General features: G+C 51.3%; 1 protein-coding gene across 1 annotated transcript in view; it reads left to right on the forward strand.

The window, feature by feature from the left end:
• Positions 1–12,350, forward strand: part of SDHAF3 (succinate dehydrogenase complex assembly factor 3) — a 37,293-nt gene extending 24,943 nt beyond the window's left edge. Inside the window, exon 2 of the mRNA XM_051963432.1 lies at positions 5,067–12,350. Coding sequence (XP_051819392.1) covers positions 5,067–5,249 — 183 coding nt within the window. The 3' untranslated portion in view covers positions 5,250–12,350. The remainder of the gene's footprint in view (positions 1–5,066) is intronic.
• The last annotated feature ends 3,499 nt before the right edge of the window (positions 12,351–15,849 follow it).

The following is a 15,849-nucleotide window of genomic DNA, read 5'->3' on the forward strand; positions in this document are numbered from 1 at the left end:
TTTCCTAGGTGCTGCCCTCCAGGCCTCCCCACTCCGGCCCAGTTCTCTCGGACCTCAGCCTTTCACTGCCCACCTTCCCTGGCTGGCTGCAGCCCCCACACTTGGGAGAGCCCGAAGGCCCCTCCCACTTCCTTGTGCTGCCCTTTCCCTCACTATCAAGTGGGATCACGAGCAGGACAACTGAACCAGCGAACAGCCCCGGACCCTTCCCCAGACCCTTCCCCAGGAAGCTGCCATTCGCTTTCCCTCCTTCCTTCACCAATTCCCCCACATTGCCCCCAGAGCCCGGCATTCTTCCCAGATCAGGGAGGACCCCAGAGCCCAGCCTTCCTGGCCCTTCTCCTTCTTGTGGATGTAATGGCTGCCTGGGGGGCAGGACCTTTGGCCACTGCCATTTCACAGCCGAGGGAACTGAGGTTAAGCCAGCGAGGGTCTAAGATAGTGTTGGACCACCCACCTCCTGGGCTCTAGGAGCCAACCCTGCGAATTTAGGGCAAGCAGGTATTCTAGCAGGTTTGTAATGGGCAGCTGCAGCTCCCCCTCGAGTGATGGAGAAATAGCAGTGCCAGCTGACCAGTGCCATGGTGCCCACTCTCCCTGACACCCGGCTCTGCAATAGTACACACCGCCAGGCTCCCTGTGCCATCTGGGTGGCTGGTACTGCCCCCGCCATGGCACCCTCTGCCAGCTGCTTGGTTGGTACTGCCACTGCCAGGCTCCCTCTGCCATCTGGGTGGTTGGTACTGCCCCTGCCATGGCTCCCTCTGCCAGATGAGTGGCTGGTACAACCACCACCAAGCTCCCTCTGCCAGCTGCGTGACTGGTACTGCCCCTGCCATGGCTCCTGGACAACCGCTAGCACCCAGGACACCCCAGAATCAGCCAGAGTTAGGATAAGCAAAAGTCCTTAGTCTTTATTCTTAGTCTTAGATGCGGGATTGAACAGGATGGAGGCAGAATCTCCACAACCACTTTCTCCCTCGTCTACCGCCAAAGAGACCCTGGCTCCTCTTACTCCGCCCCCTCGTCCCTCCTACAATCCTCTGTGTACACCAATCATTGAGCTAGCCCAGGATAGTGGGAAGGACCATTTTCCCAGCATATGCCCATAGAGTATCGTCCAATCGGTAATCAGCCCCAAGTGCTCGGCATTCCTGACCTCAGCGCATCGACTCAATGGTTTCAGCCCTTTACAGGCTCTCTGCCAGCTGGGTGGCTGGTACTGCCCCTGCCATGGCTCCCTCTGCCAGCTGTTTGGGCTGGTACTGCTCCTGCCATGGCTCCCTCTGCCAGCTGCTTGGTTGGTACTGCCACTGCCAGGCTCCCTCTGCCAGCTGCTTGGTTGGTACTGCCACCATCAGGTTCCCTCTGCCAGCTGGGTGGCTGGTACTGCCACCGCCAGGCTCCCTCTGCCAGCTGGGTGGCTGGTACTGCCCCTGCCATGGCTCCCTCTGCCAGCTGCTTGGTTGGTACTGCTCCTGCCATGGCTCCCTCTGGCAGCTGCTTGGTTGGTACTGCTCCTGCCATGGCTCCCTCTGCCAGCTGCTTGGGTTGGTACTGCCACCGCCAGGCTCCCTCTGCCAGCTGGGTGGCTGGTACTGCCACCGCCAGTCTCCCTCTGCCAGATGGGTGGATGGTACTGGCCCTGCCATGGCTCCCTCTGCCCAGCTTTCCTTTGCTTCCTTATGGGTTTTCTTTTGTTCTCTACTGTGCACTTTTTTACTTTATTCTTTTTTCCCCTTTCCTCCGTCCCCCCTTCCCCAAGCAGATTACACTTAAGCACGGATATGTTCACATAGACACACATGAACACACAGATATACTCCTATACACACACACACACACACACACACACACACACACAGAGATATAGGTGTCTAAAATAATCTGGCTATTGTAAAATGTAGGTCTCTCTCTCTCTCTTGACTGTTTTTAAACTTTGACTGGGATTGTTCCTAGCCCTTTTTTCTCTAATAAATTCTACTCTAGATCCTTGTTACTGTGCTTGGGGATATCTCTGTTTCCTATCCCTGCTAACTCACTAGCGTGACCTTGCGAACTTAACTTCCCTCCTCTCCTCCCCGTCCCCTGAATCCCTCCATTATCTTTCTCTCCCTATTTATCACACTTCCCTACACACTTACACACACACACACACACACACACACACACACCCCTAAGGACAATCTTAGACATATGGTTTATATCTTCACATATAAAACAAACACTTTGTTCTTAATGAGTCTTTTAAAAGTAATCTTTGATGTTGACTTTTATGTGTCAAGTTTTCTATTGAGTTCAGGTTTGTTTAATCTGAAAATCTGACAGTTCATTAAATGACCTTTTTTTTTTTAATTCAACTGTATACTTAATTTTGCTGGATATGATATTTTCAGCCACAACCCAAGTTCTTTTGATTGTCGATATATAGTATTCTAGGACCTGAAGTCTTTTATTGTAGCCACTTATAAGTCTAATGCAAATGCAATTGTAGCTCCAGCATATTTGAGTTGTCGCTTCTTTTGTTGTGATGTGATGTTGTGATGCTTGTAAAATTTTCTCTTTGATCTGGGGTTTTTGAAATTTAGCACTAATGTTCCTGAAAGTTTTCTTTGTAGGATCTTGTTGAAGTGATTTTCTCTGTTTCTACTTTCCCCTCTTGTTTTATCATTTCATGATAATTTTCTTGGAATATTTCTTGTATAATTGTATCAAGATTCTTTTTGGTCACAACTTTCACATAGTCTGATTGTTCTTAGATTTTCTCTTGATTGGTTCTCCAGTTTTGTTGTTTTTCTTATGTTTCACATTGTGTTCTATTTTCTCATTCTTTTTTTTTTAAATAACTTTTTATTGGCAGAACCCATGCCAGGGTAATTTTTTACAACATTATCCCTTGCACTCTCTTCTGTTCTGACTTTTCCCCTCCCTCCCTCCACCCCCTCCCCCAGATAGCAAGCAGGCCTTTACATGTTGAATAGGTTACAGTATATTCTAGATACAATATATGTGTGCAGAACCGAGCAGTTCTCTTGTTGCACAGGGAGAATTGGATTCAAAAGGTAGAATTAACCCCGGGAAGAAAAACAAAAATGCAAACAGTTTACATTCATTTCCCAGTGTTCTTTCTCTGGGTGTAGCTGCTTCTGTCCATCCTTGATCAATTGAAACAGAGTTAGATCTTCTCTTTGTCAAAGAAATCCACTTCCATCAGAATACATCCTCATACAATATCGTTGTCGAAGTGTATAATGATCTCCTGGTTCTGCTCATTTCACTCAGCATCAGTTCCTGTAAGTGTCGCCAGTCCTCTCTGTATTCATCCTGCTGGTCATTTCTTACAGAACAATAATATTCCATAACATTCATATACCACAATTTATCCAACCATTCTCCCACTGATGGGCATCCATTCATTTTCCAGTTTCTGGCCACTACAAACAGGGCTGCCACAAACATTTTGGCACACACAGGTCCCTTTCCCTTCTTTAGTATCTCTTTGGGTATTTTCTCATTCTTTATAATCTGGTTTGTCTCTCATAGCTTCCCTGGCTTCCCCTTCCCCGATTTTAATTTTCAAAGAGTCATTTTCTTTCCTAACATTCAGGATCTCCTCTTCCAGTTGGTTGACTTTCTTTTCATAATCTTGCTCTTCTTGGATGGTTCTTTTTAATTTTTTAAAAGTTTTTCCTCAGTGTCTCATGATTTTTAAATTCTTTTTTGAGCTCTTCTGTAAATTCTCTCTGGGCAGGGAACCATTTCACATTACTTTTTAGGGTTGAAGCAGCTTTTTTTTTTTTTTACTTTACTCTTCTACCATCTTCCCGGAATCATCCCTCATCATATATTAATTTGACTGAAGTGAACCTAGTTGTGTGAGGTCACGGGTCTTGCTCTCTCTGCCACATTCATCGGTGTCCAGAGGCAGGACAAAGGTCAAGACCTCCGGGGATGGCCTGGGAAGTGGAGGACCCCCTTGGCCACTTCCGTGTCAGGCCAAGCTCCTGGCCCTCCACCATTTTCATGCCCTTGGCACAAACAGGCAGTCTTCCTATGCTTGGGGCTGACACCCACAGGCTGTTGGTACCCCCGGTGTTATGGGGGTGTGGGCAGGCTGCAGCTTCTGGGAGCCCCGGGTAGGGTGTAGCGTGGGGGTGTCCACAAAGGACTCTGGGTAGGCAGCTGCCACACCAGCTGTCCCTGGCAGCGGGGTGAGCCAAGGCCGAGCGTGGGATTTGGTGGGGAAGAAGTGGAAGGAGGCTGGAGAGACAGGGAAGATGGCTGCAGGGGCCTGGCTGCTGCGGGAGAGTGACTGGCCCCTGGACTTTGGATGGACCAGCCTGGGGCCACGAGCAGGCCCTGAAGGGGTCACAGCGAAGGGCCTGCCTCCTGTGGGAGATCCCAAGGGGTCCTTTTTCTGAGTCATTTCTGTGGCTTGGGTTTAATTATTTGAGGTGTCCTGGCGGTTTCTGTTCCCTGGGCTTGGCGGAGTGCAGGGGGCACCCGAGACAAGGGGGCGGGGAGTGGGGATGGCGGCAGGGTCTCAGCACTCAGAATCTCCTTCACTTTTAATGTTATAAACTACCCAGAGGAAGTAAGAAACCTGAACCCCGCCCCTAAAAACCTCTGTCTGCCTGTTTCCTCCTCTGTAAAATGGGGGTAATAATAGCATGTCTTCCACGAAAAAAATAGCCCCGGTGAGGCGCTTAGCAAATGCTTTTCCCCTTGTGCCCCTCCGTCCCCTCTCGGTCTCCCAATCTCTACAATGACGGGGGCGGATCAGACCTGCGACCCCCGCGTCCCTTAGAGCTCTAAGGGAGGATTAGCCACTTAGACGGTGCCAGTTCCAGGCATGTAGTAGGCGCGTAATCAGTGCTGATTGTCAGACGAGTTGAGGCCCAAGTTTTCTTATCTGTAAATTGATGCTTTTAAGCTCCCTGCCGGTTTAGGGCTGCATCTGTGAAATGGGCAGATCGCTGCCGGAGGAGCAGCTGTGTCCGGGGGCCCTCCGGGGCCGACGCGGACGCTCTCAGCACGAGGAACTAACCCTCCGTTCTCTCTCCCAGAGGTACGCGGCCGTGCTCTGGCAGCAGACCAGGGCCGAGGGGGCGCAGCTGGGCGCCCGCCTCAGCGAGGAGCAGCTGGACGACTTCAGCCCGGAGCAGATCGGCCAGCTGCAGGAGCTGATGCAGGAAGCCACCAAACCCAACCGCCAGTTCAGCCTCAAAGACCCGGCCCCGCCCAGCTAGCCAGCCCCACCCAATCGGCTGGACCTGCCCGCTTGGCCCCGCCCAACTGGCTGACCCCTCCCAGCTAGACCCCACCCAACTGGCTGGCTCCGCACCTGGCCCTTCTCACCTGGCTGGTCCCACCCAACTGGCTGGCTCCTCCCAACTGGCTAGCTCCTCCCAACTGGCTGGCTCCTCCCAACTGGCTGGCTCCTCCCAACTGGCTAGCTCCTCCCAACTGGCTGGCTCCTCCCAACTGGCTGGCTCCTCCCAGCTAGCCTGTCCCGCCCAACTAGGCCTCACCCAATTGCTGGACCTGCCAACTAGGTCCCACCCAACTGGCTGGCTCCGCCCCTGGTCCACCTCACCTGGTCACCGCCCAGATGGCTGGCCCCTTGCCTGTCCCGCCCAACCGGCTGGCTCCTTCCAGATGCCCCCCTCCCCCCCACTAGCTCACCCGTCCTGACTGGCCCGTTTTGACCAACTAGACCACGGTCCACTGCTGGGAGGAGCCACTGGTCTGTGGGGGGTGGGGGTGAGGGGCCGGAACCCAGTTGTTGCCCTGAGTAACAGGAGGTCCCCTTTTGCTGCAGCTCCTCCGCACCGGGTGGATGAGGACCGGCCGGAGGCCTCCTCCCTTGACACGAGCCCTGCTTGGGGGGGGGAGGGGGAAGGGGGCTGGCTGCGGAAATGGTACCCTTCGAATATCGATCTCTAGATCCGGAACTGCCTTTGTCCGAGCGGCCGAAAGGTCAGATACGGCGCCACTGCGACGCTCTTGTTTTTTCTGTCCCCCTCTCTCCGAGTCTTGCTGCGGTCGGGCGAGGGGAGCAGAGATTTAAAGGCCACAGCCGCCCCGTTATTGATTCTCCGCCGGGCAAAGCCGCGGCCCCTCGCTCTTAGCCGGACACTCAGACTCGGTTTTCGCATCTGTATAAAGGCGCCAGCCCGTGCCCCTCCTAGAAGCCCCCTCCCCCCTTATAAGCTCAATGGCCTGTCCCGGCTCACAGGTGGGTGTCTAAGGAAGTGAGAGAGGGCTCTCCTCCAGAGCCATCTGGGTCCAGGGGCCACAGAGAGATCAGGATCCCTGGAGATGGCCCTGGAGGCAGCGGGAGCCCGGCCTTTTTAAGCTCAGGTCTTCAGCAAACAGGTCTCCGTCTGACTGAGGGAATGCCGTTCAGTGATTAAGGCTAGGTCACAAATCTTCCAAGCGGTTTCTTATCCCAGCACAGAAGGTGGATCACAGACCAGTATCCCCAGGGGTCACAAGAACTTTCTAAAGCCTCAGAGAAGTTTGGGGCCCGAGGGAGCAGGTGGTGGGATGGTACCTGGCTGGCTGGGAGGGTTAGGACGAAGCCCAAAGTTCTCCCATTCCTTTGGGAGGTGGGCATTGCCGGCGGGAGCCATCCACATCCCGCTGCTGCTCTCCGTGCCACCTGTATGGGGACTTTCTGTGTGTGGACGTCGGCTGGGGGAAAGGGGAAGCCCCGTGCCCTGAGGGCCCCGTCCCCCGCAGTCTCAGAAAATTGCATACGAAAGCCCAAACTGTTCCATCCTCCCCTCCCTGCTCCAAAGGAAGAACAAACAAGATTCAGTGCTATCCAAGTAGGTCGCTTTCATCTAGAGCCAATCAGCTATTCAAACCACTCCTTCCAGGTACAAAACTCTGCCTCCCGAGGCACGAAAGGAGGAGATGACTTGGTTGGCAGCTAAGGTCAAAGGAGGTGATTGATGCTGAAAGGAAATGTCAGAATGGAACTCATGCTCCCAATGCCCCAGTGTCTAATTGAATAGGGAAAAAATAACTGAAAAGCAAGAGGACGTAACTCGTAAAATAATGCAAGGAGAAAAGTCTTAAGGTATGTTTGAAATAAAACGGTTAAAGGAGATAGGCAGATAGATGATGGATGATGGATGGACAGAAATAGGTACATACATAGATATCTAGATGGATGGATGTGCAGGTACGTAGGTGAAAGAGATTGAGACATATTTAGAATGATGGATGGATAGATGAGATGATAAAGGATGGATGGGTGGATGGATGGATGAATATCCATCCAGATGATAGAGATAGATGGTGGTACCTATCTATATAGGGGAGAGAGAAATTGGTGATATAGATAAGGGTATTTAAAGTACCAAGTTGCATCCTCAATAATCCCCCATCGTACTAAATTTCAGTTTTTCCCATCGGTTCCTTTCCTGTTGCTTTCCAACATGGCCAGACTTCCCTCATCATTAAATCAAATCATCCTGTATCTTTTCCCTTTCTCCCAACAAATTGAAAAAGCTTTGTGTACTCCCTGGCTCTCCCTCTCCATTCACTCCTCAGCCCTCTGTAAGCTGGTTTATGGCCCCATTACTCCATTGAAAATGTCCCCTCTAAAACTGTAAATCCTTCGTCAGTCATCATCAAACTGGGAGGACCCCCTGCCTCCCAGAGCAGAGCTCACGCCTCACAATAAAGTACAATTTGAGAAAGAAAAGGCATCACGAGAGGCCATGTGGGCCGGTCTAGCCCTCCTCCGGCCGTGCCCTGGCCCTCGAGGTCCGGCGGCAGCCTGCGGCAGGTAACCCAGGGGGCCCTCGTGGAGCAAGGACCCTCCCACGAGGAGGGAGGATGGGTCGGCCCTGCTGACCACCCCGAGCAGTGACTCCAGAAAGGGGCCACCCCTGCATCCTGAGCCGGCCGAGACCATCTGCCTGAGGAGGAGCCTCAGCCCCCTAATGGGAGGGACTCCCTCGTGCCCTGCAGTAAGGCCTTGGCAAAAGCTGACCCCGTGCAGGGGCCGGGGCCGCTCCTCCCAGGCAGGGACAAGGTGGGATTGTTCTGAGGGCTGAGGGGGGAATTTCAAGGCTCTGGGAAGCAAGACTGAACTCGGATCAATGAAGAATCCCCTCGACAGTGGTGTGTGGGGGGGTATTAATTACAGCCATTTAGTGGTTAATTAAAATAGTAATTACTTGGAGAAAAGCTGCCAGACGTGGTTTGGAAGGGAACATCTTTCATCGATCTTGTAACTTAAAGAGAACAGGTCCTGAATAATCTGAGCCAGATGGCAACATTCAGGCAACTTAACCAGACGGGTACTGGCTAGTACACGGGTGATGGGTACAGACTAGTACACGGGTGACGGGTACGGGCTAGTACACGGGTAGATGGGTACTGACTAGTACACGGGTGACGGGTACGGGCTAGTACACGGGTGACGGGTACGGACTAGTACACGGGTGACGGGTACGGACTAGTACACGGGTGACGGGTACGGGCTAGTACACGGGTGACGGGTACGGGCTAGTACACGGGTGACGGGTACGGGCTAGTACACGGGTGACGGGTACGGGCTAGTACACGGGTGACGGGTACGGGCTAGTACACGGTGACGGGTACGGGCTAGTACACGGTGACGGGTACGGGCTAGTACACGGGTGACGGGTACGGGCTAGTACACGGGTAGATGGGTACGGGCTAGCACACGGGTGACGGGTACTGACTAGCACACGGGTGACGGGTACGGACTAGTACACGGGTGATGGATACTGACTAGTACACGGTGATGGGTACGGACTAGTACATGGGTGATGGATACTGACTAGTACATGGGTGACGGGCACTGACTGTTTCCACGCTCCGTGACTTGTTAAGGCCCGAGCTCTCGCCGGGGGGAGGCCGCACCTCTCCTGCGGGTGCATCTGGGCTCTCCCCAAGTTCTCCCCCAGCAAGGCGAGGGGGCGGTGGCCGCCATCTTGCCTTGGCAGGAGAAGGGTGCCCCCCGGAGAGCTCCTCCTTCCCCGAAGTAAAGCGCGCCACTTGTAGCTCCGGAGCCTGTCTGTTACAAGAGCCCCCCCCACCCCCCGTATTTCTGTGAGAAGTGTTTCTGAGGCTGCCCCAAAGGCCGAGAACCCCCGGTGTCCTCAGGGTGACTCTCAGCATAGAGAGGACCCCACGGGGGGCCCGTCCGGCTGTGAGAGCGACGACCTGCAGAGCTCGGCCAGCCCAGACCTGCTTAGCTCAGGAAGTCGGCTCAGTCGGACCGGCCGCCCTGCAGCGCTCTTAAGGCCACAGGAAAAGTCAGGCCTTAAATGATAACAGAGGCGAGAGAGACCCGGCCTCAATCCCCACAGACCAGGGAAGAAAACGCACCGTCACTATGGTAACCAACAGAAAAGCTTCACAGAGATGCAGGGGACAGCAGGGAGAGCGGAAGTCCAGACCCCTTCCCAGAGCCCTGGGACCTTGCCTGCGCCTCGAGCTCCTTGTGTCTGCTGACTGACTCTTACAGGCGAGCATCCTGGTGGGGGCTCGTGATTCAGCCAGGGCACGCCAGTCCTTTCCCAGAGGGGTTCCCTTGGCTTGCACAACCCCCCTCCCCAGGAAATAGTGGACTTGTCGCTGTCCTCCCGTTTCTGAACTGCACGGCCCTTGTTCACTGAGTGCCAGTCATCCCCTCAGCACCATCCCCTCAGTGCCCACCCTTGATACCATTCCCTTTGGTGCCTTCCCTTCTGTGTCATTTCTTTGGTGCCATCCCCTCAGTGCCTTCCCTACAGTGCTATCCCTCAGTGCCATCCCTTAGTGCCATCCCCTTGATGCCATCCATTCAGTATCATTTCTTTGGTGCCATCCCTCAGTGCCATCTCCTTGGTGCCATCCCATGAGTGCCATCCCCTCAGTGTCTTCCTTTCAGTGCTATCCCTCAGTGCCACCCCATCAGTGCCATCCCTCAGTGCCATGCCTTTGGTCCTATCCCCTTCAGGGCCTCAGACACTTGGGATCAGGCTGTAGACATCCAGCAAAGTGATGTTGGTCAAGCTTTTTTCCAAACACTAGCTACCGTCATTCTTACCCTGTCTCAGAAACAGACGCTGGGCAGAGCTCAGCCCTGAGCTGCTCCGGGTTATTCCCGCACTAACACTCTTTGATCCCACTTTGCCTGAGATTTGGATGATAAATGGATGGCGCAGCTGCGTTCAGACAGGGGTCCGAGGTGGCCTTCCCTCTGTCCTGGGACTGAATCCACCCGCAGAGGAAGCCGAGGACCTGTGCCCACCCGGCCCTTCTAGAAAGAAAGCTTCTGTCCAATAGCGGGGTGTATCTCTGCGCCTCTGCCAGGGCCACGCTCCCATTTTCCGTTGGGGAATCTCTTCCTCCCTTCCTGACTCAGCTCAAGGCCACTTTCCCCCAGGTCCCCAGCTCCCCTTCCTCCTGAGTTACCTTTCGTTTAGTCCGTGCTACTTGTATGTTGTCTTCCCCGCAGAAGCTCCCCAACGAGGGGCTGGCTCTGCTTCCCCGAGAAGTTCTCTGAGGGCAGGGGCTGCTCCCTTGGGTGCTTGTTTGTGGATGGGAGCTCAGCATCGCCTGTACCCACAGAACGTGCTCCCCAAGATCGCTTCCAGGGTTCCATGGGCTCAATCACAGCACAAGTCAATCTGTCTCTGGCCACCCCTCCTCACAGTAGCCTCTTCCTGCTGATGGGCAGCTGGGGCCATCGTCCTCCTTCTTCCTCCTCCTCCTCATTTTTATTATTATTATCATCATACAGATAGGAAAAAGCCACAGAGAGGAGGCAGGATCACCTGGGCAGTGACTTGGACCAGATCCCCCGACAAGATTTCCCATGTTGAGTGTGGGGGTTGGGTGTCTGTGGGTTGATGCTCCAGATCCAAAGGCTGAGAACTCAAACCCTTTCTAGTCAGGCTGGGTAAGAACACAACAGCAGAGCCCAGAGTCAAGTACCTGACAAGGGGCAGACATGGCATCTTCTACATAAGAAAAAGGTGGTCACCTTTAAAACGGCTTGAGGAATGGCCGAGACTTGGGGGGTGGATGGGCAAGGGGGCATTCCAGATGCCAGGCAGAGTGTGAGCAAAGGCCCGGGGGAAGATGGAAAAGGATTTGTGTCTCTGTCTGCTAATGGGGCAGAATAGCAATTGCTGGATGCCCAAGGATGCACTGACCACAAACAGCCACAATCACGGCAGATCTAAGGGGATCCAAGGGGTGTTTCTCGCTTTGGGATCAATGTGTTGGAAACTGACCCATGAAAGAGGGGTCAAAATAAGCAAACTATGAATTATGGGATATTGGTGGGACTGGGAAGAGCAGCCCCTGTTACAAAATGATGGGATTGGCTGTGGTCTTGCGGCATTTCATTCTCCGAGACCACAGCCTCCTTCGCACCAGGAGAAAGGCCGGCCGCCATCACCGGCAAGAGAGACGGCTCATCTCGTCCCAAATGGATTTTCTTCGGGGAGCCGGTTATGCCGTGATTACCACTGATGAGCGTTCATCACATTAATGAAAATGCAATGAAGCGAGTTCCCTTCAACCATGAGACGGGAAGGGGTCTAATGCTTTTCTTCACTGTACAAAGCACGATTATTATTATTCAGATAGAACAAAGAAGACAAATTTGGAGAAAACAAGTGCAAGTTTATTGCCTTTTAATTAAGTTTAAATGAGAGCTCCCATGTACAGGCTCATTAGTGGTGCAGGAAATGACCACAAGTCATCATGCATCAGGCTTTCAGAAGCTTCCCTGTTTGCTTCCCCACCACGACATTCTTCCCTGAGGCATCGGGGCCGTACCCAGAAAGCTAAAGTAAGATCAAGCCTTTCTGTCTTTACACCGGAAAGTAACAAGAAGAACTGTATCTGGGGACATTTCACTCTCAGACTTACAAAGCACTTTACAAATATTATGTCATTTGAAATGGAATATTATCGTTCAATAAAAAATGATGAATAAGCCGATTATAGAAAGGCCTGGAAAGATTTACATGAACTGATGCTGAACAAAAGAAGCAGAAGCAGGAATCCATTATACACAATAACAGCAAGACTATGTGATGATCAATTATGAAAGGCTCAGTTCTTCTAAGTGGTTCAGTGATATAAAGCATTCCTGATAGATTTTGGACAGAAAATACCATCTGCATACAGAAAAAGATGTAAGGAAACTGAATGTAAATCAACACATGCTAAGTTCATTTCTTTTTTTTTTTTTTTATCTTCCCCAGGGTTTTCCCTTTGGCTCTCATTTTTCTCTCCCAACATGATTCATGAAGCAATGTGTACTAAAAATAAATAAACTTAAAAAATTTAAGCAAGCAAAAAAACCCAAATATTATCTCATTTGATCCTCACAACAGTCCTGGGAAGTAAGAACTATTATTCTCCCCTTTTTATAATTGAGAAAACTGAGGCAGGCAATGTCAATGGCTTGCCTAGGGTCACACAGCTAGCAAGTATCTGAGGCTGGATTTTAGCTCAGGACTTTCTGACTCCAGGTTTAAACTACTTAGCTGCCCTCAAGGATGGACCCAAACCCACCCTTCCACTTCTCCAAAGACACTCACTTTCTAAGATGCACCTGATGCCCCAAACTTGGCAAGGATCCTGGGAATCCTAGCTTTAGTAGAGTAGCCTATCTCTCTCCTTTAAAAATGCTCCAAACAGAACCTATCTCACTGAACTCAGTGAAGACCTTAGGCTGTCAAAGGGACATTTGCTTCTCACTCATTATGTAAGCTCAGTACCTTCTGGCAGATCCTTGTACTCACTCCAGTTTCTTGTTCTGTTTCTCTCAGTAGGAAGTCTAAAGTATTTCATTTCATTAAAGATCCTGGATTCCCTCTAAGATTATACTCAGTTTTGCAAAGGAAATTATCTGTGGCTTTAAGTCCTTCTTTACCTTTTGGAGCATTTGTTCCAAGATTCGCATTCCCTTATGGGAGGAGCTGCCAAATCTTGTGGGATCCTGATGGAAATTCCTTGGTACTTGAGCACCTTCCTTCTGGGTGATTATGGTATGTTTTCTTTGGCACAAGAAGTCAGATATCCCTGGACTTGATTTGGGGGAGCTAGATCATCTTCTCTTTACTTTGCCCTCTGGGCAGTTTTGGTTTGTGATTTTTTTGATGGTTTTTGGGGAAGGATAGTGTTTTTAAAAGTCTCTCCTTGATTGTTGTTTGAAGTCTGATATCTTACATCTTCATTTTTCTCAGCTTATTAGTTTTATGCCAGTATTTCTCTCTATCTTGTCTAGCCACTGATTTTGATTTGATCTCATTTTCAGGGAGCCCATTTCTTGGGGGAGGTTTACCACTTTCTCTTCTGAACTGAAAAAATGATTATTTCCCTCTTGTACTTAATAACTATTGAATTGAACTAAAGATTTCCCCCCTAATTCCTCCTCCATAAATCAACCTGTGTGAGGAAGCTTGAACAATGACTTACCCAAGCTAAATCTAATCGGAGACAGTAAAGAAATTCTAAATTTAGGCTAATGGATAGATTTCTGCTAATTGGGTTTAGAAGAAAATGTGGATTCTCCATTTTGTCACTTGGGTGATATGGAAATTTAATCTCTTTGGCCAAGATTTGGTTGCTCAGTGTCATGTACTTCAAAAATAAGCCCACCTCTCATTATAATATTCATTCTCCCATTACTTGTTGAACAATCGATATTGATAGTCACACTCAGGTGCATCTTTTCCAAGAGCATATGAAGCGTGAATCATGTTTAGCATTCAAGAGTGCCACTGACCTCTTTTATTAATATTACTCATAAAATTATTAATTATCCAGAAACTATGTCTCTCAAACTTTTTAAATATCACAGGACTATATTTATCCCTCAAATTCTTTTCCCCAGAAAGTTTCTTCTTCCATTTTAAGAACCTTTTTGCTTTATTTCTTCAAGGTATCCGGTAGTCCTTGGGGAAAGCCTGATTTTTCTTTGAGTCCCTCTTTTTACTTCTTTTAGAAGACTGAGATTTGCATTGATTTTTGTTAATAGGTGTTTTTTTTAAATTTTTATTTAATAATTACTTTATATTGACAGAATCCATGCCAGGGTAATTTTTTTTTTACAACATTATCCTTTGCACTCGTTTCTGTTCCAATTTTTTCCCCTCCCTCCCTCCACCCCTCCCTTAGATGGCAAGCAGTCCTTTATATGTTGGATATGTTGCAGTATATCCTAGATACAATATATGTTTGCAGAACCGAACCGTTCTCTTGTTGCATAGGGAGAATTGGATTCAGAAGGTAGAAATAACCCAGGAAGAAAAACAAAAATGCAGATAGTTCACATTTGTTTCCCAGTGTTCTTTCTTTGGGTGTAGCTGCTTTTGTCCGTCATTTATCAATTGAAATAATAGGTGTTTTTTATTTGTCCATCTCTCTTTCTTGAGCTCTTAAATCCAGTCTTTATATCAGGGAAACTGCCCTTTGGGGACTTGGCTTTGCCTCAACTTGCCCCGGTTCTCCTTGTGTATTTGTGCTGACTCGCATCTCCCGGGATTCAGAGTTCTGTCCTTCCAAAGCTCCTGAGCCTTTGTGATCAAAGCCGAGAGTGTGTTGCCAGCAGAGATTCATTCCAGAGGGTGGCCCAATGGCCATCTCCAGTGACAGCTCGGGATGACGGCAGGGCACGGAGCAGCATCCACGGCAAAGAAGGAAGAAGTAGAGCAACTTGGGACCCGGGATTGGCCACCAGTTTTGAGGCTGACTAGTGCTTTCATTCCTTCTTTCTCCTGTCTCATGCTCGGACCTCCACCTCCTAGGTTAGCTCCTCCAGCCCCAGGTTGCTGAGGTTTGTAGATTGACCATCACTTCTTCCTCGTTCCACTTCCTGCCCCAGCCCCCATCCCAACTCAGGCAGGACCCATAAAACCGGGGACAGGAGGAGAGCTGACTAAGCCTTTACCGCGAGGTCGGCTGTCTTCCTCACTTAGCCTGTCACTCAGGGACCTCTTTAGTCCTCCCTTAGGCGGAGCTTTGACACTTTGACAGCCCCTGCTCAGCCGGCACCGAGGGTTAGATGCCAGGGAGACATGTCAGGGACAGCTGCGCCTCACTCTGACAGAGCGACTCTCAGGAGACACCCAGTCCTGGGAAAATGAGCTGGGGAGACAGGCTGGGTCAAGGGAGGGCTTCTTCAGCCCTTCGAATGACAAATGGAGCCGACGTTTCCTTGCAAGAGCCTGGTAAATGTGCCTAGAACGCTGGGCCCTGAGGGCCCGTGTCTGATGATCTGGACTTTGTGGCAATAACAGACAGAGCGCCTCAAAAACTGCTAATGAGCAGCCCAGAGGCCGAGTTCTCAGGAAACGCCGCCCGGGCTCTAAATTATTCAGCGCTAACTTCCAGCGAGGGGGCGCCACAGCCCGGCCCTGCTCAGCTCAGGGGACCCCAGGGCCCCATTCGGCGGAATTGGCAGGCTGAGGGAGCCGGGGCCAGGCGGAAGCCGCTGCTCCCACCGGCCGCCCCCTCCTGGCTGTCGCCCAGGCCCGGCCCTGCACAGGCCCACGGGGGCGGGGGGAGAGCGAAGCCGCCGGGGGCAATTTCCTATGGCAGCTCCATCAGTCACCCAGTGAAGCCCTCCCAGCTGACGCCCCAGCCGAGGCCAGCAGCCTTAGCCAACCCAGGACCGAGAGGCTGCTTCGGCTCCAGCCTTCTTGGGGTAGGGCAAGGCTTCCAGGAGAAGTCATTACCAGGGAAATGGCGCCGCTGGGAAATGGCACAGCGCCAGGCGCCCACTGATGGATGGCGAGGTACGGGGAGGGAGAGACCAGGCTGGATGGAGCAAATCGGGGCTTGGCAGCAAAGGGC

The sequence above is a fragment of the Antechinus flavipes genome, chromosome 5 (genome assembly GCF_016432865.1).
Source record: "Antechinus flavipes isolate AdamAnt ecotype Samford, QLD, Australia chromosome 5, AdamAnt_v2, whole genome shotgun sequence".
Taxonomy (NCBI): Eukaryota; Metazoa; Chordata; class Mammalia; order Dasyuromorphia; family Dasyuridae; genus Antechinus; species Antechinus flavipes.